This window comes from Ornithorhynchus anatinus, chromosome 16, assembly GCF_004115215.2.
Source record: "Ornithorhynchus anatinus isolate Pmale09 chromosome 16, mOrnAna1.pri.v4, whole genome shotgun sequence".
NCBI lineage: Eukaryota > Metazoa > Chordata > Mammalia > Monotremata > Ornithorhynchidae > Ornithorhynchus > Ornithorhynchus anatinus.
The window spans coordinates 44585255-44606768 of NC_041743.1; the positions used below are offsets into that span (position 1 = coordinate 44585255).

General features: G+C 62.7%; 1 protein-coding gene across 2 annotated transcripts; it reads left to right on the plus strand.

Annotated features, from left to right (window-relative positions):
- Positions 1 to 1059: 1059 nt before the first annotated feature.
- ZDHHC18 (zinc finger DHHC-type palmitoyltransferase 18) lies at positions 1060 to 19953 on the plus strand. Of its 2 annotated transcripts, none has more exons than XM_029080856.2 (10): positions 1060 to 1533; positions 3876 to 4036; positions 9419 to 9568; positions 10514 to 10651; positions 10783 to 10831; positions 11660 to 11762; positions 12252 to 12364; positions 16195 to 16279; positions 17835 to 17910; positions 19734 to 19953. In XM_029080856.2, exons 1-9 carry the CDS (start codon positions 1208 to 1210, stop codon positions 17874 to 17876), a joined length of 1167 nt encoding a protein of 388 aa, XP_028936689.1. In that variant the 5' UTR covers positions 1060 to 1207; the 3' UTR covers positions 17877 to 17910; positions 19734 to 19953. The 2 variants fall into 2 exon arrangements, with proteins under 2 accessions (XP_028936689.1, XP_028936690.1); XM_029080857.2 differs by lacking the exon at positions 19734 to 19953 and adding an exon at positions 18535 to 19296.
- Positions 19954 to 21514: the final 1561 nt, after the last annotated feature.

The window sequence follows — 21514 nt, forward strand, 5'->3', positions numbered from 1 at the left end:
AGTAGAGTGAGCAGGATATATGAATGAATGATTGAATAACTGGTCACACAACATGATGTAGTGGATAGAGCATGGGTCTGGGAGTCAGAAGGTCACAGGTTCTAATCCAGCTCTGCCACTCGTCTGCTGGGTGACCTTGGGCCAGTCACTTCACTTCTCGGGGCCTCAGTTCCCTCATCTGTAAAATGGGGATTGCGACTGTGAGTCCCACGTGGGACCGGGGTCTGTGTCCAACGCGATTTGCCTGTATGCACCCCAGTGCTTAGTACAGTGCCTGGAACCTAGTAAGTGCTGAACGAATATACCACCATTGTAATTATCATTACCTCAGCCATTAGGAGAGTGCCTGACACATAGTAAGCGCTTAACAGAAAGCACAATTATGATCATTATTATTACCTCCGCGCTTAGGAGAGTGCCTGGCACCTGGGAGTAGTCTAACAAGTAGCACCACTATGCTCACGATTGCCTCAGCGCTTAGGAGAGTGTGGCTGGCGTGCGGGAGGCGCTTGAGAAACGTCAGTGTTCCGACTAGCGTCGTCAGGGCCCGGCGGCGGCAGTGCCGGCGGGCGGGGGCAGGGGGCGCTGTGGTGGGAGGCTTCGGGATCCCTGGTCGTGGCAGTGCCGGCGGGCGAGGGCAGGGGGCGCTGTCGGGGGAGGCCTCGGGGTCCCCGTTCCCGGCAGTGGCAGTGCCGGCGGGCGAGGGCAGGGGGCGCTGTCGGGGGAGGCCTCGGGGTCCCCGTTCCCGGCAGTGGCAGTGCCGGCGGGCGAGGGCAGGGGGCGCTGCGGTGGGAGGCTTCGGGATCCCTGGTCGTGGCAGTGGCGGCGGGCGAGGGCAGGGGGCGCTGAAGGGGGAGGCCTCGGGGTCTCCGTCAGTGACAGTGCCGGCGGGCGAGGGCAGGGGGCGCTGTCGGGGGAGGCCTCGGCGTCCCCGTTCCCGGCAGTGACAGTGCCGGCGGGCGAGACAGGGGGCGCTGTCGGGGGAGGCCTCGGGGTCTCCGGTGTCGTCGGTGTCAGTGCCGGCGGACGAGGGCAGGGGGCGCTGTGTGTGCGGGGAGGCCCCGCGGTCCCCGGGCCCGGCGTCCCGAGGAGCGTCGGCGGGGCTGAGGGAGGCCGCCGCCGCCTCCGCCGCCTCTTCCTCCTCCTCCTCCCGGTCCTCCCCGTCGTCCTCCCCGTCCTCCGCCGCCGCCGGGCCGGCCCCGGCCGCATGAAGGAGTGCGAGTACCAGCAGATCACCCCCGGGGCGGCGCCCGCGCCCGCGCCCGCGCCGTCCGGTGGCTCCGGCTTGGGCCCCGCCGGCCGTCCCCCGTCCGGTCCTTGCGGCGTCGGGCCTGGCGTCGGCCCCCCGGGCCCTCCGGGCTCCCCGGGCTCCCCGGGCTCCCCGGCGGCCCGGCCCCGCCGCAAGTGGGAGGTGTTCCCCGGCCGGAACCGCTTCTACTGCGGCGGGCGGCTGATGCTGTCCGGACACGGCGGAGTCTGCGCCCTCACCTTCGGGCTCATCCTCGCCACCACCGGCCTCTTCTTCGTCTTCGAGTGAGGACGGACGCCCCACCCCCAACCCCACCCCCCGCATCCCCCCGACCGACCCCCACTTTCCCCCAGCATCCACACCGCCCCCACCCCCACTCTCCCCTCCACACTGCTCCCTGCTCCCTTCATCCACACCACCCCGTCCCCTGTTCTCCTGCTGCATCCCCCCCCCACCCCAGACCCCACTTTCGTCTCACACCCACCGCCCCGAACCCCCACTTTCCCCAGACGCAGAGCAGCCCCACCCCTGTTTCCCCCCCCCCGACACACCATCCTGACCCTCCCACCCCCTCATCCACGCCACCCCGACCCCCTCATCTACGCCACCACCACCCCCCACTCCCCTCATCCACACCACCCCAAGCCCCGCTTTCCCCGCCACACCGTCCCGACCCCCCACTCCCCTCATCCCCACCACCCCGACCCCCTCGCCTACACCGCCACGACCCCCCACTCCCTTCATCCACACCACCCCAAGCCCCGCTTTCCCCGCCACACCGTCCCGACTCCCCGCTTCCCTCATCCCCACCACCCCGACCCCCTCACCTACACCGCCACGACCCCCCACTCCCTTCATCCACACCACCCCAAGCCCCGCTTTCCCCTCCACACCGTCCCGACCCCCCGCTTCCCTCATTCACACCACCCCGCTCCCCACACACACACCACTCCGACCCCCGCATCCCCTCATCCCTACATCCCACCCCTCCACTTCCACGCAGCTACGACCCCCCACTTCCCTCATCCACACCACCCCGACCCCCCGCTCTCCCTACACGCGCTGCCACGACCCCACCTCTCCCCTCCTCCGCACCATCCCACCTCCCTGCTCCCGATCCCCCACCCGGACCATAGTTTCACCCCCTCTTCCCCACCTGGGGAGACGTCCCTGGCTTTTCCGAGCGTCTTCCCGGGAGAGACAACGGGTCAACGCATTCTCTCAGAGAATGTCGGTCTTCCCTAGGGTCGGGGACAGGGAATCTGTCCCATTTACTGGAGAGAAACTGAGACAGGGGATGGGGACGCCCCTTTATCTCAAGTCATTCCCTAACGCAGGCTTCCTAATCCGTCTGGTGCTGTGCAGTAGTCTACGCTTTTCCCACCTCCCGTAAACACTCATCCGCACTAGCTCTGGCTTCCTGGTGGTGCCCATGTGTTCCAGGACCCTTCCCTGAGAGCCACTGCCACCTCCGCTTATGTCCCCTTCTTTTGAGCAGTGACATCTTCAAAATTGGCCTCCCTCCCAAGCCGCCTTCCTTCCATCCCACCTCCCCTGCCCTCCTGGAGTAGGGCGAGGTCAAGTCGGGCACCCCGGAGCCCTGAGATGATGTCCTCCTTCTAGGCACCCTGGAGCAGGGTTGTTTCACTTCCCACCTATCCCCTTCCCTTCTCATTCCCCCACCCCCAACCAGATTAAGTTTGGGAGCTGCTGGAACCGAGAAGGGGGCATCTAGGCCGTCCCCCACTTCGGGGTGCCCGGCTGGGTCGACGGGACCCCTGAGGACTTGTCCTAGGGCTTGTCCAGGGAAAGGGGCTGTCTCTCTTGGGGGTTCGGGCTGGTCGGCCGTGCTGTGGGCACAGAGTCAGTCAGAGGGCAGCTTCACAGACTTTTCCTGGTCCCATCACCCCGCCACTCCAGGCCGCTCACAGAGCGGCCCCCTCCCCAGGCTCGTCGGGTTCCTCCTTGAGGGGTCGCGCAGAGGAAGCCGCTGTTGCGTCCAGAGACCCGCAAGCTGCCGTCCATGTGGTGTGAAGTAGAGCTGACCCGGACCCTGGGCCGGGATGACCTGGGACATGACCAAATCGCTCCCAGGTCAAGGAGAGATCTGCTGCCAAGGTGCCCACGAGAGGCCTCCCAGGCCCTTGAGTCGATGGGTCCTCAGCCTTCAGGAGGAGACCCCCCTCACTGGACTGATGAGGGCCAATATTTGCCGGGTGTGGAGAGCCAGGGGTGGTGCCAGCTGGATAGAGAGAGAGAGCGCCAGCAGGGAGTTGAGATTGGCATGGTGGGGCTGAAATTGGGCCCGCGGATGGCATTCCAGGAACCGGTGAAGGTCCGGCAGGGGAGGGGGTACTGGACTGTCGCTTCTCGTCTGCCAGCCGGGGCACTGAGCCAGACCGCTGCCTGAGCGTTGCTGTCGCTGGAGGCCGGGGGCGGCCCGGGCAACTCTTCCCGGGCACGGCAGCCAAAGGGCACAGCAGACAGAGGGTCCCCCTCCGGTCCCAGACGTGGCTGCGTGCCCGCGGCCCTGGGCCGGCGTCTGGGGATCAGAGCGACGGCAGCCCCTCTGACCCTCGGTGGGCGGGGAAGCTAGGGGACCCCTCCGACGTCCGCTTCCTTGCAGCTGCCCGTTCCTGGCCCGCCACCTGACCCTGGCCATCCCGGCCATCGCGGGGCTCCTCTTCTTCTTCGTGGTCAGCTGTCTGCTGCAGACCAGCTTCACGGACCCCGGGATCCTGCCGCGGGCCACCCCCAGCGAGGCCGCTGACCTGGAGAAACAGATCGGTGAGGCCCCGGCTGATCTCTCGGGGACCCGGGACGGTGGGAAGGACGGCCGGGGAGGGCGGGGTGCCACCTCACGAGGGAAGCCCGGGGACTCGGGGTGCGGAGCCCGGACTCCACCGGTCTCCCCCAAAATTAGAGTATTGCGTCAGGTGCTTTCTAGGCGCCAAACACCCTAAGTGCTGGGGGGTGATTCGAGGTAATCAGACCAGACATAGTCCTCGTCCCCAATTTACAGGTGAGGAAACTGAGGCCCGGACAGGTTAAGTGACCTCCCCGAGGTCCCACAGCAGGTGGCAGAGCTGGGACTAGACTCCAGGCCTTCTGACTCCCAGCCCTTGGCTCTCCCCTTCCAGACTGTAAGGTAGTTGTGTGCAGGGACTGTCTGTTCTGTTGTCCTTTCCCAAACACTTAGTACAGTGCTTTGCACACAATAAGGGCTCAGTGAATGCGAACTGATTGACTGACTGACTCTTCCCGTTAGACCACACCACCTCCCCGGTGCTGGGCAGATTCCCTGTCGGCGGAGGTCGTGCACTGGGCAACGTAGCCCCACGGGGGCTCGTGTCCGGGGGCCTGGTCTTGCCCTGCCGGGCACCAGTGGGAGTGGGTCCAGTTTCCCATTCATTCAGTCGTATTTATTGAGCCATTACCGTGTGCGGAGCACTGTACTAAGCTCTTGGAAGGGTACCGTACAACAATAAGCAGACACATTTCATGCCCACAATGAGCTTACAGTCTGGAGGGAGTTGCTGGGTGTCTGTGGGTCCTCTCTCCTCCCGGAGATGCCCTAGCCGCTCTGCTGAGGCACCTGCAGGCTCCTAGAAGCCCCCGCGCGGGTCCGTGCCCGTGCGCGGAAGCGGGAGGGCGTCCCGGAGCACCGGACGGCCTCCCCAGCTCGGGCCATCCCCGAGGACCCTGGAGATGGCCATCCCCCAGCCTGGACACTCGTCCTTCCTCACGCCTCTCCTCCCGGGGCCGGGGACCCCCGACCGAGGATTTGCCTCGGGCTCTTCTTCCTCCAGCTGCACCCGTGGTTCCGTCGGTGGGACCTCAGTGCGGGTGAGGGGCGGAAGGGACTGGAGAAGAACACCCCTGGGCGTCGGGAGGCCGCGGCCGAGTAGCGAGAGCTCAGCACCCACCTACTTCCCAGCCTAGATCTCACAGGAGGAGGAGGAGGAGGAGGAGGAAGTGGGTGGGGACTCGGGGGGGAGGAAAGCGGCCCCAGCCGGCAAACGGGACACCACAGCCACAGCCCTGCGCTCCCAGACTGGGTCCCTAGATCACGTCCCACGCTCCGTCCCATGCTCCGTCCCACGCTCCGTCCCACACCGCGGGAACCCCAGGCGGAGGAGGCTGGGGGTCGGCTCGGCCCCCTGCCCCGACCCGAGCAGCAGCGACGACGGGTCCGAGCGGACGAGCCCCGTTCGACAGGCCCGCGTTTGGGGGGGTCCTGTGGTGGGCGGATGGTGGAGGAGAAGCGGGGCTAAGTCCGAGGCGACCCTGGTCCCACTCTGGGACCGCACAGCCACCAGTCCCGGGCAGGCAGGCGAATGCCCGACCACCGGTTCTGGAGGTCGACCCCTGGTCCGAGTTGGCGGGGTGAGCTCGTCGGACCCTGGGCGCCTGGCCCTAGGGTCTTTGACCACTCCAGCAGGCCCCTTGCCTGGATATCAGACACCCCCGAGCCATGGGGGCGAGGTGACGCTGTGGCCGGTACTGCCAGGCATTGGCCAACGTTGTTGGGGGCTCTTTTTTTAATTGTTTTTTAACGGTATTTAAATCAGTCAATCATATTTATTGAGCACTTACTGTGTGCAGAGCACTGTACTAAGGGGCTGGGAGAGGACAATAAAGCAGGCCCAGTCCTCACCCACGACGAGCTTACAGCCTAGAAAGGGAGACAAATACCAATATAAATAAATAAATTACAGATACAAGTGCTGCGGGGCTGGAAGGGAGGATGAACCAAGGGAGCAAGTCAGGGAGCTGAAGAAGAGGAAAAGAGGGCTTAGGGAAGGCCTCTTGGAGGAGGTGGTTCTTCAATAAGACTCTGAAGGGTGGGACAGTAATTGTCGGATTTGAGGACGGAGGGCCAGAAGTCAGCAGAGAGACGAGAGGGAGGTACAAGGAGAGGGTTGGCGTTAGAGGAGCGGAGTGTGTGGGCTGGGTTGGAGTAGGAGAGGAGCGAGGTGAGGTGTGGGGGTAAGGTGAGGGACTGCTTTAAAGCCAGTGGTGAGGAGTGCTTATTCCCTGTCAAGCACTGTTTTAAACGCTGGGGTGGCTACACTAGGTTGGACACAGTTCCTGTCCCGCGTGGAGCTCACAGAAAGGAGGGTTTAACCCCCATTGTACAGATGAGATAACCGCGGCCCAGAGACATTAAGCCACTTGCCCAAGGTCACACAGCAAGCAAGGGGCGGAGCCGGGAATAGAACCCAGGTCCTCTGCATCCCAGGCCCGTGCTCTTTTCCACTAGGCCACGCTGCTTCTTGGGCCCTACTCAAGGCAGGAATTGCCGGGGTTCAGTCAGCGGGGTCTGGGGCACTACCCGAGGCCAAAATTTCTGGGGTTCGGTCAGCTTGGTCCCGGGCACTGCGCAGTCAATATAATTATTGAGCGCTTACTTTGTGCAGAGCACTTGGGAGGAGAGTACTCTCCAGTAGAGTTGGTAGACAGTATCCCTGCAGCGTGGCTCAGTGGAAAGAGCACGGGCTTTGGAGTCAGAGGTCATGGGTTCAAATCCCGGCTCTGCCACTTGTCAGCTGTGTGACTGGGGGCAAGTCACTTAACTTCTCTGGGACTCAGTTACCTCATCTGTAAAATGGGGATTAAGACTGTGAGCCCCACATGGGACAACCTGATTCCCCTGTGTTTACCCCAGCGCTTAGAACAGTTCTCTGCACATAGTAAGCACTTAACCAATACCAACATTATTATTATTATTATTATTCCCACCTGTGAACTCGAACTCATTCCCAGCGCTTGCTACAGTGTTCCGCACACAGTGAGTGCCTAATAAATACCTTCGTTACAGCTACTGCTCTCAAGAAGCCAACAACCTAGCAGGGGTGACGTGTCAAAATACGATTCAGGTCGGGGAGGCAGAGTATGGGGATGTGGAGACGAGAGCTGCGGGGGTGGGAGGGTGGCTATCAAAGTGTTTAAGGGGTACTGTCCCAAGTGTAAAGTGACCCCGAAAGACAACGAGTAGGGTGGGGAAATGAGAAGTTAGTCAGGGAAGGCTTCATGGAGGGGATATGATTTTAGGAGGGCGCTGGGAAGAGTGGCGGTCTGTCTTTGATGAGGTGGGAGAGCGTTCCGGACCAGGGGGAGGGTGCGGTCGAGGGATGGGACAGTAAATCGGTTGGCAGCGTGGCCTGGTCAGAGCCACGGGCCTAGGAGTCCGAAGGACCTGGGTTCTAATCCCGGCTCCACCACTTGTCTTGCTGTGTGACCTTGGGCAAATCATTTCACTTTTCCAGGTCTCAGTTCCCTCATCTATAAAGTGGGGGTGAAGACTGTGAGCCCCACGGGGGACAGGGAATGTGTCCAACCTGACTTCCTTGTATCTACCCCAGCGCTTAGAAGGGTGCTTATCACACAGTGAGCCCTTAACAAATACCTTAATTATCATGATTATGATTGGTGGCGTTAGAGGAGTGAAGCGTTTGGGTAGATGCGGGGGGGGGAGCTGATTGAGTGTCTCGTTGTTTTGCTGCGGAGGTGGGTGGGCAGCGATTGGAAGTTTCTCATTCATTCATTCAAGCAGCGTGGAAAGAGCCCGGGCTTGGCAGTCAGAGATCATGGGTTCTAATCCTGGCTCTGCCACTTGTTAGCTGTGTGACTTTGGGCAAGTCACTTCACTTCTCCGGGCCTCAGCCACCTCATCTGTAAAATGGGGATGAAGACCGCGAGCCCCATGAGGGACAACCTGATTATCTAGTATTCCCCCCAGCGCTTAGAACAGTGCTTGTTACATAGTAAGCGCCTAACAAATACCATTATTATTATTTTTTATTCAGTTGTATTTATTGAGCGCTTACTGCGTGCAGAGCACTGTACTAAGCACTTTGAGGTCAGTCGGCATGGTCCGGGGGGCCGGCGTAAGGTCCGGGGGGTGGGGCTGGAGCCAGGGCTGTTTGGAGAGTCCCTCATGGTCCAGGAGCTGCTGCTGGCCCGGCCTCCAACTGCAAAGCACGATAGCACAATACCACAATAATACCACAATTATTATCGTCATTAGTCTAACAACCTGAGCCTAGTTGCTTTGGACTTGATGTGACAGATGTTTTATGGGTTTTTTTTATTTGTTTTTTTATAATGGTACTTGTTAAGTTCTTACTAGGTACAGCGCTGGGGTAGATAGAGGCTAAGCAGGTCGGACACAGTCCCTGTCCCACGTGGGGCTCCCAGTCTTCATTCCCATTTTACAGATGAGGGAACTGAGGCCCAGAGAAGTTGAATGACTTGCCCAAGGTCTCATAGACGAGTGGCGGAGCTGGGATTAGAACCTGGGTCCTTCTGGCTCTCAGGGCCGGGGTCCGGCCACTACTAGGCCACGCTACTTCCCACTGCAAGGATGGCTTTTGCCTCTGGACTTCTCAGAGGCAGCCAGGGGAGCTGCAGTCAGTCGTATTTATTGAGCGCTTAGTACTGTACTGAGTGTTTGGGAGAGAAGACTATAACAGACACATTCCCTGTCCACATTGAGCTTCCAGTCTAGCGGGGAAGACAGACATTAATAGAAATAATAATAATAATTTAGTGCAAATAATAACTGGGTTTTATTAAGTTCTTACAGTGTGCCAAGCACTACACTAAGCCTGGCGTAGATACAAGATCGTCCAGTTGGACACAGTACCTGTCCTCCTTGGGGCTTCCAGTTTAAGTGGGAGGGAGAAGGGGTATTGAATCTCCATTTCACTGATGAAGAAACAGACCCGGAGAAGCAAAGTGACTTGCCCAAGGTCACCCAGGAGGCAAGGGGGAGAGCCGGGGATTAGAACCCGGGCGCTCTTTCCGCCAGGCCACTCTGGTTGTCTGGCTGCTCTTGGGGTGGTGGCCGGCTGCCGCGGGCGCTGGAGGGCCCCGGGAGGGACTTAGGGGGTCATGGGCTCGGCCTCCGCGACACCCCACGTCCACTGCCAATGGCTCTGGCTTGGCGGCCTGAGATGGCTGCCATCTTAGTACGGCCTGGGAGGCTGGACCCGGGGCCCGGCGGGCCCCGGGGGAGGTCTGGGGGAGGGATCGGGTGGGCCGGGCCAGGGCCCGGTGGGCCAGCGGGGAGCTTCCCGCCCCTTCTTTGGGCCTGGTGTTCCAGGAAGGGTGGCGGGAGGTGGGATCTAAGGTTCACCGGCACCATCTTCCCCATCCCCTTTCCAGACAGCACGGGCTCCACCACCTACCGGCCGCCCCCGCGGACGCGGGAGGTGCTCATCAACGGGCAGGTGGTGAAGCTGAAATACTGCTTCACCTGCAAGATGTTCAGGCCCCCCCGGACCTCGCACTGCAGCGTCTGTGACAACTGTGTGGGTGAGTGGGACCCGGCGGACCTGCGGGGGCCGGACAGAGGAGGCTCCCCTTTCCCCCCACAACCCCACCGGCGACCAGGCGCACGTTGGCTCTCGCCGCCCCTGTGAGCCCGGATGACGGGGGGTCCGGGTCTCCCCGTCCCCAGCTAGAGATGCAGGGGGTTAGGGGAAGCGGGCGACAAGGAGACGGCGACCGAGACCACTCTCCGGTGGTAGGCGGATGTGGTTCGTGGCCAGGGGAGGGGGTGGCTGTCGGGGGAGGCGTGTGACCCCTGGGGGTTGGGAGGCAGTTGTACTTATCAAGCGCTCACTGTGTGCAGAGCGCTGTACTGAGCGCTTGGGAGAGCACCCTATAACAGTATAGCCGACACATTCCCTGCCCACAGTGGTCTTCCAGTCTAGAGGGACTTGGGCGGGGGGAGAAGCTCCCGGAGAAGGAGTGGTTAGGAGAGGTGAGGGGGAGGCATGGCCCTGGGGAGCTGGGAGAAGGAGGGGGGGCCCCGGAGAGGGGGGCGGTTGTGGGGGGCGGGGGCCTCGCTCCCGCCCAAGCCCCGGGGGAGCACGGCCCAGGTGACGGGCCCTGGCACCTGGGCTGTGATCTCATCTCCCAGCTAGACGGGGAGGGCGAGGCCCGCCCGCCCTGGGTGGGGCAGAAGGGGGAGAGCCCGCTGGGACTCACCCCGTGAGTCAGCCCGGTCCTCCTGCCCCGGCAGGGTGAGCCCCAGGGGCTCCTCTCAGCCGTTGGCCGCGGGGCTGGTCACCGCCTCCCCCCGGGACCAAGCGGGCGCCCCGCGGGCACCCCGCGGTCCCTGCCCACTGGCTGTGTGACAAGCTGCTTTACCCCCACTGTGAGGGGGTGGGGCCGCGAGTAGGGCAGAGATCCCTGGGGTGGGCGGCGGCGGGGCTGGCAGAGGGCGGGCACCGACGTCGCCCTTCCCGCCTCCAGAGCGGTTCGATCACCACTGCCCTTGGGTGGGCAACTGCGTTGGGAAACGCAACTACCGCTTCTTCTACGCCTTCATCCTGTCCCTGTCCTTCCTGACGGCCTTCATCTTCGCCTGCGTCATCACCCACCTCACCCTGCGTAAGGGCTCCTGGATGGGCCGCGGGGGGCGGGGGAGGAAAGCGAGCCGGGAAGGGCGTTCTTTCCGCTGGCTCCGGACCCCCCCGGTGGCTCCTGCCCGTGTCACCAGCCCAGGCCTGCCCTCTCCACAGGCTCCCAGAACGACAGTTTCCTCAACACGCTCAAGGAGACGCCGGCGAGATATCCTTTGAGACGCGGACCCCCTTGGGTGGGGGTGGGCCCTGGGCGGGGGTGGGCCCCTCCGAGAAGCAGCGTAGCGCAGTGGATAGTGCCCGGGCCTGGGAGTCAGAAGGAAGTGGGTTCTAATCCCGGTCCCGCCACTTGTCTGCTCTGTGACCTCAGGCAAGTCACTTCACTTCTCTGGGCCTCAGCTCAGCTGTAAAATGGGGATTGAGACTGTGAGCCCCATGTGGGACAGGGACTGTGTCCAACCCGATTTGTTTGTATCCACCCTGGCGCTTAGTACAGTACCTGGTGCGCAGTAATCGCTTGACAGATACTGCAATTATTAGTATTCTCCCCCCACCCCAGCCCCTTCCCTCCAGTGGGGTTTCCTGGCCCTTGACCTTCCTCTCTCCTCCTCCAAGAGTCCCTGTTGGTGCTCTCGTGGCTCCAGACAGAGAGAGAGAGAGCACATAGGACAGAGAGGAGACCTGGCCTCCGCCCCCAGGGAGCTTCCAGTTCTACCCTGGGCTGGGCGGTGCCACTCCCCAAGGAGCTCGGTGCCCCTCTCCGTTAGGCCCAGCTCCCGGCCCGATTGCAGGCTCGAGGTTGCGTTGAGGGGATGGGAGGGGTGGTCACATCCCAGCAGGGGGGTGGCCTTCTGTGGAGACCCCGGAACAGCCCTAGGGGATTTGGGGAAGGCGAGGTCAGGGGTTGGGAAGGCTTGGGAACTGAGGCCGTTGGCCCAGTCGGGACCCCAGTTGAGGCCCCCCCCTTGCTCCGTCTCACTTCTCTTCCCCCCAACCCCAACCACCCTCTGCGGCTTCCTTGACAACTGAGCCGCACTGTGCTGGAGCTGGTGGTCTGCTTCTTCTCAGTCTGGTCTATCTTGGGCCTCTCAGGGTTTCACACGTACCTCGTTGCCTCGAACCTGACGACCAACGAAGATGTGAGTGCGAGCGGATGGACGGGGGAGGCAGCTCGGGAGGCTGGGCCGGGGTGGGAGAGGGGATCCCGAGGAGGAGAGGGATCCTGAGAGGCTGGCAGGAGGGTACAGCTCCGGCAACTCGGGTGCCGCCTCGGGCCGATCCTGCCCAGCTCCCGCGGCCCACCCGGGCCTCTCCGGCTCCCGGGAGTGAGGCCGGAGCAGCTGGGAATCAGACTCCTGCCAGCTCCCGGTGGTTCCGGTGTCATCCCGGATGCTGAGCCCTTCCGGCCCACCCCGGCCCTTTCGCCCCCCCGCCTCGCCCCGGTTCCCCTTGGGGGGTCATTTCCACCCCGGCAGCTATGGCTGCTGCTCCCCCAGCCTGGGTGGGATGGATCCTCCCCGCGTCTCCGCCTCCCACCCCCGCGCCCCTCCCACCGCTCGGACGGAGCATAGGCCTCGCTCACACCCACCGGTGGGGATCGGGGGGGACGCGGGACGCTTTCGCTCCAGATCAAAGGCTCGTGGTCCAACAAGAGAGGCACAGAGTCAGCAGCCAACCCGTACAGCCACGACAGCATCCTGACCAACTGCTGCTCAGTGCTCTGCGGCCCCTTCCCTCCCAGGTACGTGCTTTCCCCGGGGTCCCCCGCCCCCTGGCTCCCCACCCCCAAGCCCATCCACTGGGCTCCCCTGAGCCATAACAATAATAATTATTATGGTACTCATTCACTGCTCTGGGCACACGGTAAGTGCTTAAGATCCAGAGGAAGTGAAGTGACTTACCTAAGGTCACACAGCAAACACCTGCTGGGACCAGGGTGAGAACCCGGGTCCTTCTGACTCCCAGGCCCGGGCTCGAGCCACTAAACCACACGGCTTCTTATAGGGGAGAGCGCCTTGCCCGCCGACACCTGTCTGCTGCCTTGCCCGAGGGGTCGATCGATCAGTCAGTCAGTCAGTATTTATTGAATGCTTATTACGTGCAGAGTACTATATTCAGCGCTCGGGAAAGTCCGACAGAGTGTGTAAATGCGATCCCCTACCCTCAAGGAGTTTTCAGTGTAGCAAGGGAGACAGATATTAACATTATCTGTTATCTATATAGTTAGTAGTGTCAAGTGCTTAGTACAGTGCCTTTCACACTGTAAGCGCTCAATAAATACAGTTGAACGAATGATATGGACATTAAGCACCTTGGGGGTGAGGTGAATCCCTTAAGTGCCCAAGAGGTACCGATTCAGGGAGGGCGGGCCAGTAATGTGGGGAAGTGAAAGGTTGGTCAGGGAAGGCTTCCTGGAGGAGCTGTGATCGTAGGAGGGCTTTGAAGAGGAGAAGAGCAGTGTGATGTGCTTGATGTGAAGGGGAAGGAAGTGCCAGGCAGGAGAGAGGGCGTGGAAAAGGGGTCAGTGGCGAGAGACCACAGCGAGGCAGGTGAGCGGCTCTCTGATGCCAGCCTGACTCACCGTGGGTTGGCGCAGCTGATAGCTGCGCTTTTCAAGGGGGCCCTGGGAGGACTGCCCGGGCTCCTGCCTCCCCCCGGGGCAGCCCGGGAAGCTCCCAGCCTCCGCCGGGGCGGAAGCGTCCAGAAATCCTAAGCAGCCGGCGTGAGAAGCAGCCTGAGTCAGTGGAAAGAGCCCGGGCTTTGGAGTCAGAGGTCATGGGTTCGAATGCCGGCTCGGCCACTTGTCAGCTGTGTGACTTTGGGCAAGTCACTTAACTTCTCGGTGCCTGTTACCTCATCTGTAAAATGGGGATTAAGACTGTGAGCCCCGCGTGGGACAACCTGATTCCCCTGTGTCTACCCCAGCGCTTAGAACAGTGCTCGGCACATAGTGAGCGCTTAACAAATACCAAATACCAACATTATTAAAAGAGCCCGGGCTTGGGAGTCTTGGGTCATGGGTTCTCATCCCGGCTCCGCCTCCTGTCAGCTGTGTGACCTTGGGCAAGTCGCTTCGCTTCTCTGGGCCTCAGCCACCTCATCTGTAAAATGGGGATGAAGACTGCGAGCCCTACGTGGGACAACCTGAGTATCTCGGATCCACCCCAGTGCTTAGAACAGTGCTCGGCACAAAGTAAGCGCTTAACAAATACCAAAAAAAACCCAACCCAAAAACCTGGCTTCCCTGGGCTGCCACAAGAGGGGGCCACTGGGCAGCAAGCTGCCCCAGAGAGAAGACTCAGTTTACCCTTCACCACCCCAAGGGTGTCCCGGGCACCTTCCCTCTGCCCTGGCACCATTCCCGGCCCCGGATCCCTTCACCCCACTGTCCCGTCCACCCTGGCCACCCTGCACCTCCCCTCGCCCCAGCTGCAGCTGCTCCTGGAGGATGTCCGGACCTGGAGTCAGTCAGTCATATTTTTTGAGAGAGCTTTACCGTTTGCAGGACACTGTACTAAGCATTTGGAAGAGTTCAGTACAACAATACAACTGACATTCCCTGCCCACAACAAGCCCTCTTGCCCTGTCGTCCCCGCACCAGCTCTGCCGCCCACGCCTACTTCTGCATCCCCTCCTCCCTTCCCAGACTCAGTCCCTTGGGCGGCCCAGAGACACTCAGACCCCCACCCTCACCCTAGACCTGAATCTGTTAGTTGGGGCTCCCTCTGCGCTGAATCTTCACCCTCCTCTGTATGTGTATACATGCGTGTGTGTCTAAACCCGAGCCTGAATTAGAGGGACCCAGGACAGTTAAGAGTGGATCCCTGCACTCAAGGATTTGATAGTCTAATTCATTCATTCAGCCGTATTTATCGAGCACTTACTGTGTGCAGAGCACCGGAAAGCGCTTGGAAAATAGAGTTCAGCCACAGAGAGAGACGATCCCTGCCCTCAACGGGCTCACGGTCTAGTTGGGAAAGGCGGGAGGCGTCCTTGGTGAAGGTTCGTTCATTCGTTTATTGTCGTATTTATCGATCACTTTGTGCAAAGCACCGTACTAAGCTCTGGGGAGAGCACAGTAAAACAATAACAATGTAACTATTGCATCTTAACAAGGGTTAGGGGCACGAGGGGGCCGATCCCCAAAGCAGGAGCAGCAGCTCATCCATGATGAGGCAGGAAGTTAATTGGGGGGTGGAGAAGATGGCTTCTTCTAGGTGTCTCAACCGGCCCTCTTCTCGACCCCCGTCCGTCTAGATGAACCCTTCCGCCCTCCGCCGTCATGACCCTTGTTAGAGCCTCTGATGGCCACCTCCTCGCTCCTCTCTAATAACTGTAATATTTGTGGCATTTGATAAGTGCTTCCTATGTGCCAGGCCATATACTAAGCACTGGGGTAGATCCAAGCACACGGGGTTGGCTGCCGTCCTTGTCCTTCATGGGGCTCACAGTCCTAACCCCCGCTTCACAGAAGAGATAACTGAGACCCAGAGAAGTGAGTTGTTGCAGGTCACAGAGCAGACAAGTGGCAGAGCTGGGATTAGAACCTAGGTCCTTCTGACTCACGGGCCCAGGCCCAGTCCACTAGGCGCCACTGCTTCTCAGCTGACCTTTCCTCCTTTTCCCTGCCCGGAGGCCTAGCCCCGAGCCTCTCCTCCCCAAGCCTCCCCAGCTCTCCCTTCCGTCTGACTTTGGGGCTGTTTCTTGTTCTCCTTTCGCCTGCCACCGCCTTGTGGGGTTTGACCCTGGGTGTTGCCTCCTGCCTTCTGGCCGTCTCCCCTCTCTCCTCCCGCCGCCCGCCACCTGTCCCTTCCCCCCGGCTCCTGCGGCCCTGCCGCCGTCCGCCTGAGTCCGGCCCGCTGCTTCTGGGGCCCCGGCCCGGCGCCCGCCCCTTCTCCTCTGGCTGCCCGTCCGGTCCGGTCCGCGCATCCTCGTCGGTCCTGCCTCCTCCCGCAGAGCGGAGCTCTCTGAGGGCAACGCCGGGTCTTCCCTTCCTCCCTCCCGCCATGCCCGGCCCGGGGCGGCGCACCCGGTGACGCCCAATCCAGGCTGGTGATCGTGGGGGCGGAGGGGGGATGGGCAGGCCCCAGTGCCCTGGAGAAAGACCGGGGCCATGACATCATCCGGCTTTGGTGTTCCCCGATTGGGTGGTGGGGCCAACCCAGCCTGAGTCAACTCCTTTCTCCCTGCCAGCCTCACCTCGTCCTCGCCCCCGGACCTCCCAGACCATCCCCCCGCCCCCCAACCCCGCCACCCCGGTTCCCACTGAGCAGGAATAACGGGGGCGGAGGAATGCCTCACTTGACCTTACGTTAACGTCTGTCTCCCCCTTTAGACTGTAGGCTCGCTGTGGGCAGGGAGTGCCCGCTATATTGTTCTGCCGAACTCTCCCGACCGCTTAGTACAGCGCTCTGTACTATATAGATACCATTGACCGACCTGACCCGAGTAGGGGCCGCCCGAGGTGGTTCCCCTCTGCATCGCAAGGGCCCGGGAACCACCGGCCTGCCCCCGGTGACCCCCCACCCCCCCGCCCCCCAGTCCTCAGCCCCGTCTCCTCTCTGTCGGCAGCTTGATCGACCGGAGAGGGTTCGTGCCACCCGACGCCGGGATACCGTCCCCAGCCAAGAGCGATGCCAAGCCCGCCCCCGGCATGGTAGGAGGCCGCCCCTAGCTGGGCCAACTGCTGCTGCTGCCCGCCCGGTACCCGGCCGCCAGGACGGCCCTTCGGGCCCAACGGCCGAGGAGGAGGCGGCTGCCACTGTCGCCGCTGAACCCCGCGGCACTGGGGAATCCCTCCGGGGCCTGGGCCTCGGTCCGGAGAGTGGGGGGTCGGGGGTCCCGACCCTGGGGGCACACCCCTAGGGAACCCCCCCGGCCCGCTTCGGCGTTGGTCACCAGGTCTCCCCCGGGGGCCTCCGCATGTGGGAGCCATTTCTCAGCGGCCCCTGGACCCGGGTCGATGTGAGGGCCGGCCAAGCGGGAGGGGAGCGAGGAGCCCCGGTGGACGGGAGGACCGCCCCTCTCCTCACCTTGGGGGGAGGCAGGAGCCTGGAGCGGCCGTGTGGGGAGCTGGGCCGGGCACCGGGCGGGGAGGCCTGGGAAAGAGCTGCGCCCGCGGGAGCCCGGCCGGGCCGGCCGCCAGGCAGGGAGGGGATGGGGCGGGTCCACGCCGATCGTGGGAACGGCCTTGTTTCCTAGAACCTGCCACCCCTCCCTCCCTCCCTCCCCGACCCCGCACACGCCGCCACCCCGCCCCACCGTGGCCCGCCCCTCTCGGCTCCCCATCTGGGCTCCCGGGTAGGGAAGCGGGGCGCTGCCTACTCCCCGACCGGGCCCCGGAGCAGTGCCAGGCGGGAGGGCGCCGCCCACGCTGGCAGTACTTGAAATGAGTTCGTTCAAGCAACCAGGGTAGTTTTTTGCACAGTTTTATAGACCTTTTCTACCTAACGTTTGAAAATGGGAGAGGCCGGTCTCATGGCCCGGGGGGGTGGGGGGGGCGGTGCGGGGGTGTTGGTTCATTCTCCTCCGCGGCATATGTGTGCGCCTGTGTGTGTGTGTATGTGTGTGTTCTCCTCTCCCTGCTCGCTTCCTGGCTTTTGGTCATTGGGAAGCAGAGGGACACGGCCCAGTTGTGTGGTGGTTTGAAAGGAGCTTCCCGACCCCTCCCCCGTGAGCCTGGGCTCGGCCCCACCCTTCTGGACTTTGATGTCCGGAGTCCCCGTGGGTGAGGGATGCCGGCTCCCCCCACCCCCGGCCTTCCGGCCGCGATCTGCCGAGACGGGCCGGGCCGCGGCGAGCCGGACGGGGTGGGGCTGGGCCGCCACCGTCGGCCGCCGACTCTCCGGCGGGCGGCCCGGCCGGCCGGGGCGAAACTTAATCCCTCGCGGGCCCGTTGGCCCCGCAGCCTCCCCGCGCTGGCGGGAAGGGAAGGGGGCGGGCTCCCGTGGTTGCCCGTTGCCACTCACTTTTAGTTCCACCCTGAATAAAACTGCATTTCAAGAGTTCGTTTACTTGGGTCCTTTTGAGTGTTTTGGCCTTTTTTTGGTCAAACTGGCCTTTCCCCATCTGGTTCCCCTGAAGTTGGGGTTGGCGGGTAGCGTGGGGATAGGCCTGCACGCAATCCCCCCAAAGAACCCCCTCCCCCCGGGGGGAGGGCCGCGGGGCTCCGAAGCCCCCGTGACGCGGCCCCTCTCCGCTGTCTCCCCCAGGACGAAGCCTGTCAGGACTTTGCCATCTCCTGCACAGCCTGACGGGAGGGCTCTGCCTCCTGCTGCGGCTCTGCGGGTAAGACCCAGCTTGGCTGTGCCCGCTCCCGCCCTGTTGGCCCCCCGCTCACCTCCCCTCCCGCGCCTGGCTACCTGACCCCAAGGAGACCCTCCGGGGCCGGGGCGGGCTGGCCAGCGGGGCCGGGGGTGGGAGGTGGTCCTGCGAGGGGCTGGCGGCCCAGGGAGGGGCGGAGGCCAGGAGAGCCGGGGGTGGGTCGGCCCTGGGAGGTGAGCGGGTTCCTGGCCCGCCAGTGGGCACGGTCAGGGGGTGGAGAGCCTAGGCCGGCTTCTCCAAGGGTCTCCGACGACGACCGGGCTTGGGCTCCGGTGGCGGGTGGCAGGCGAGATAGGCCGGACCGGCCGAGAGGGGCTGGGGGTCCCGGCCTCGGGCAGTCGGGCGGTCGCTTCTATTTATTGAGCCCTTACTTTGTGCAGAGCACTATAGTAAGCGCTTGGGAAGGGACAAGAGAACAGACCCGTTCCCCGTCCGCCGCCTCTGGGGTCCGACCTCGGGTCTCCGCTGGGCAGGAGGCGGGGGGCGGCCGGGACCTCTCCTCTTCCCCCATCCCGCCTTGGGCCGGCTCCCCGCCCCAATCACCAACTGTCTCTATCTCTGTATTTCTCTCTATCTCTCTATCTCTAGTTCCTTCCTCTTCCTCGCTGGCCCGGGGTCGCGGCGTCGCCTGTGGCACGTTAAGGAGTCTTTGAGGACACCTCCTTCTGTCTCCCGCTCCGGGAACTCCCCGGGGGGGTGAGGTGTCCGGGGGTGGACGGGGGGCATCCGGGGATCCTGTCGGCCCGAACCCGCAGCCTCCACGGCCTCCACCCCCGGCCGGGCCTCCCGAAGGCCCGGCTGAGGCCGGGAGGCGCCGAGACACCCCCCCCCCCCCACGTGCGGAGCTTGAAGCCATAGAGCGGCGGCTGGCCGGAAGGAGCCCCGCCCTCCCACCGCCTCTCCCCGGGGGGACCCCGGCCCCCCGGCCGCCGCCGCAGTGTAACCCAACAGGTTTGTGTGGGGCCGGGCGGCCCGTCGCCGGGCCTGCCGACGCGGCCAAACAGGTTCCGTGACTGTGACCGTGCTGAGCCCAAGCGGCGCTCGACGGCTCCCACGGCAGCCGGCTCTGCTGCTGCTGCAGCCCCCTCCCCCCCCGGCCGCTGCCCCCGAGGCCGAGGGGACGGGGTGGGACGGACAGGGTGGACTCCCGCCCCGCTTCCGTCCGGCTCCTGGGGCCGAAGCTGCCCCGTCTCTCACCTCCCCCCAGACCCCCACTCGCTCCCGGACGGCGGGACCTAGGAGAGGTCCGGGGCCTTCCCCGGTCTGGGAGTCAGTGGCCCGAGCCTTAAGTCGGGTCAGTCGGCATCGCCTGACAACGTTTTTTACCAAATAAAAGTGTCCCTTCTTTTTGCCGCTCGCCGCACCTCCTTGCGTAGTGCCCACCCCTGAGGGGCGTGAGGGGTGGGGGCCTATTACGCGCTTCGAGGCGGAGGCCAGGATGTCGTGGGAAGGGTTCTGGGTGGGACGCTGCCCGGGTCACCCGGGAAGGTGTTGGGGCAGAGCGAGGAGGACGTGGACGTTAGAAACGGTCCCTGTCTCCCATCTCTGGCTGGAATTTTCCCCAGGCACCAGGCTGCCCTCCTGACCCCAGGACCCTGAGACCTGGGAAGGGAGAAGAGGAGAAAGGGGCGATGCCCACTTCTCCGAGATAGCTTGGGGACCCTCAAATGGGGCATGGCGGGGTCGGGTCTTGCCTGATGGCCCCTGGCTGGTCTCTCCCAGGGTCCGGGGAAGCCGCTCCGGTCACAGAACTGCCCCTCAACCCCTGCTCTTCCCTCACTCTGCAGCTGACAGAAGCCAGGGCCTAGAGAAGCCGCGCGGCCTTGTGGATAAAGCCCCGGGCCCGGAGTCAGAAGGACCTGGGTTCTATTCCCAGCTCCGCCGCTTGTCTGCTGCGTGACCTCTGGGTGAGCCACTTTAAACTTCTCGGGATCTCTGACCTCATCTATAAAAGTGGGATTAAAACTGTGAGCCCTATGTGGGTCAGGTACTGGGTCCAACCTTATTAACTTGTATCTGCCCCAGCCCTTAGTACGGTGCTCGGCACATAGTACGGGCTTAACAAATGCCACAAAAAGGGGGCTGGGGGGAAGCCTCATAGGGTTTCCAGAAGGGGCCGATCCTAGTAAATCCCTTAGCCGAGCTGCTATTCTGCTCCTGTATATCCCCCCACCCCCGCCTTCCTTCCTTCCCCCCTCCCTTGCGCCCAGCCTGCCCCAACCCACCCATCCAGTCGGCCGGGGATCTGCGTAATGTGTAAAAGTCACCAGATGAAATTAATTCATTCAATTCTTTCATTCGGTCGTATTTATTGAGTGCTTACTGTGTGCAGAGCACTGTACTAAGTACTTGGGAAAGTGAGTACAGAACAATCCCTGCCCACAACGAGCTCACAGTCTGGGGTGCGGGGGAGGGGAACTGAAGTGAAATGGCCCGCTTTGCCCCCACTCCCACCCCTACTCTGCCAGCCTCTGACTCCTATATTGTTCTGTCATACTCTCCCAAGCGCTTAGTGCAGTATTCTGCACACAGTAGGCGCTCAGCAAATACCACTGACCGACTCCCCCTCGCTGCCCGAAGTTTTCTGACGCCTGACCTAAATACCCGCAGGAAGTGCTTCCTGCTGTCTAGCTTCAGTGTTTCCTGCTGCACTCCAAGCCGGAGAGGAAAAGCGGTTGACTGTGGCCCCGGGGTACAAAACCCTCGATGCTTACTGAGTGACCCGGGGGCTGGGGGCCGTCCGCTGGGGCGGGGGGCGTGGAAGGGAGGGGGGAGTTTTTGCCGTGGCATCTTTGGGAGCTACCTGACTCATCCCCGGCGGGGCTCTGTCTTACCTAACCGGTGGCCCGCTTCTTCTCACCTGGTCCTCCTGGCCCCCTTCCCCCTCACCTGGCCCTCATCATAATAATGATGGTGTTTGTTAAGCGCTTACTATGTGCCAAGCACTGTTCTACGTGCTAGAATAGATATAAGGTATTCAGGTTGTCCCACATGGGGCTCATAGTGTCAATCCGCATTTTACAGATAAGTTAACTGAGGCACAGAAAAGGGAAGTGCTTTGCCCGAGGTCCCAGAGCAGACAAGTGGCAGAGTGGGGATTAGAACCCAGGCCCGTGCTCTAGCCTTTAGGCCACGCTGCTTCCTCGATTAGTCTGCTTTCACTGTTGGAAAATGTTTTTACGTCTCTCTCTGCCATTAGAGTGCAAGGTCCTCCGACTCCTAAGCCCGTGCTCTTTCCACTAAGGCGCGCTGCTTCTCCTGGCCCGCTTTCCCCTCACCTGGCCGTCCTGGCCCGCTCCCTGACCGTTTAGGAAGCGAGCAGAGGCCCCGAAGCCAGGGAGGTGGTTCGCGTCGGGAACTGAGTCAGGAGTCGAGCCCCGGCCTGGCCGCCTCCCGGCGGCCAGCGGGCACCGAGGGCCCCCCGCCCCGGACCGAGGGAGACTGAGGCTGGGAGGCCGAGGATGCGTGGGACCATCCCCCTGGAGGGAGAGGAGGGAGGCCCAGCCCTCCCTGCTTCGAGTCCAGACTGTGCCAGCTCCTAGGGGTGGGGAGGGGCCGGCCCCGGCAA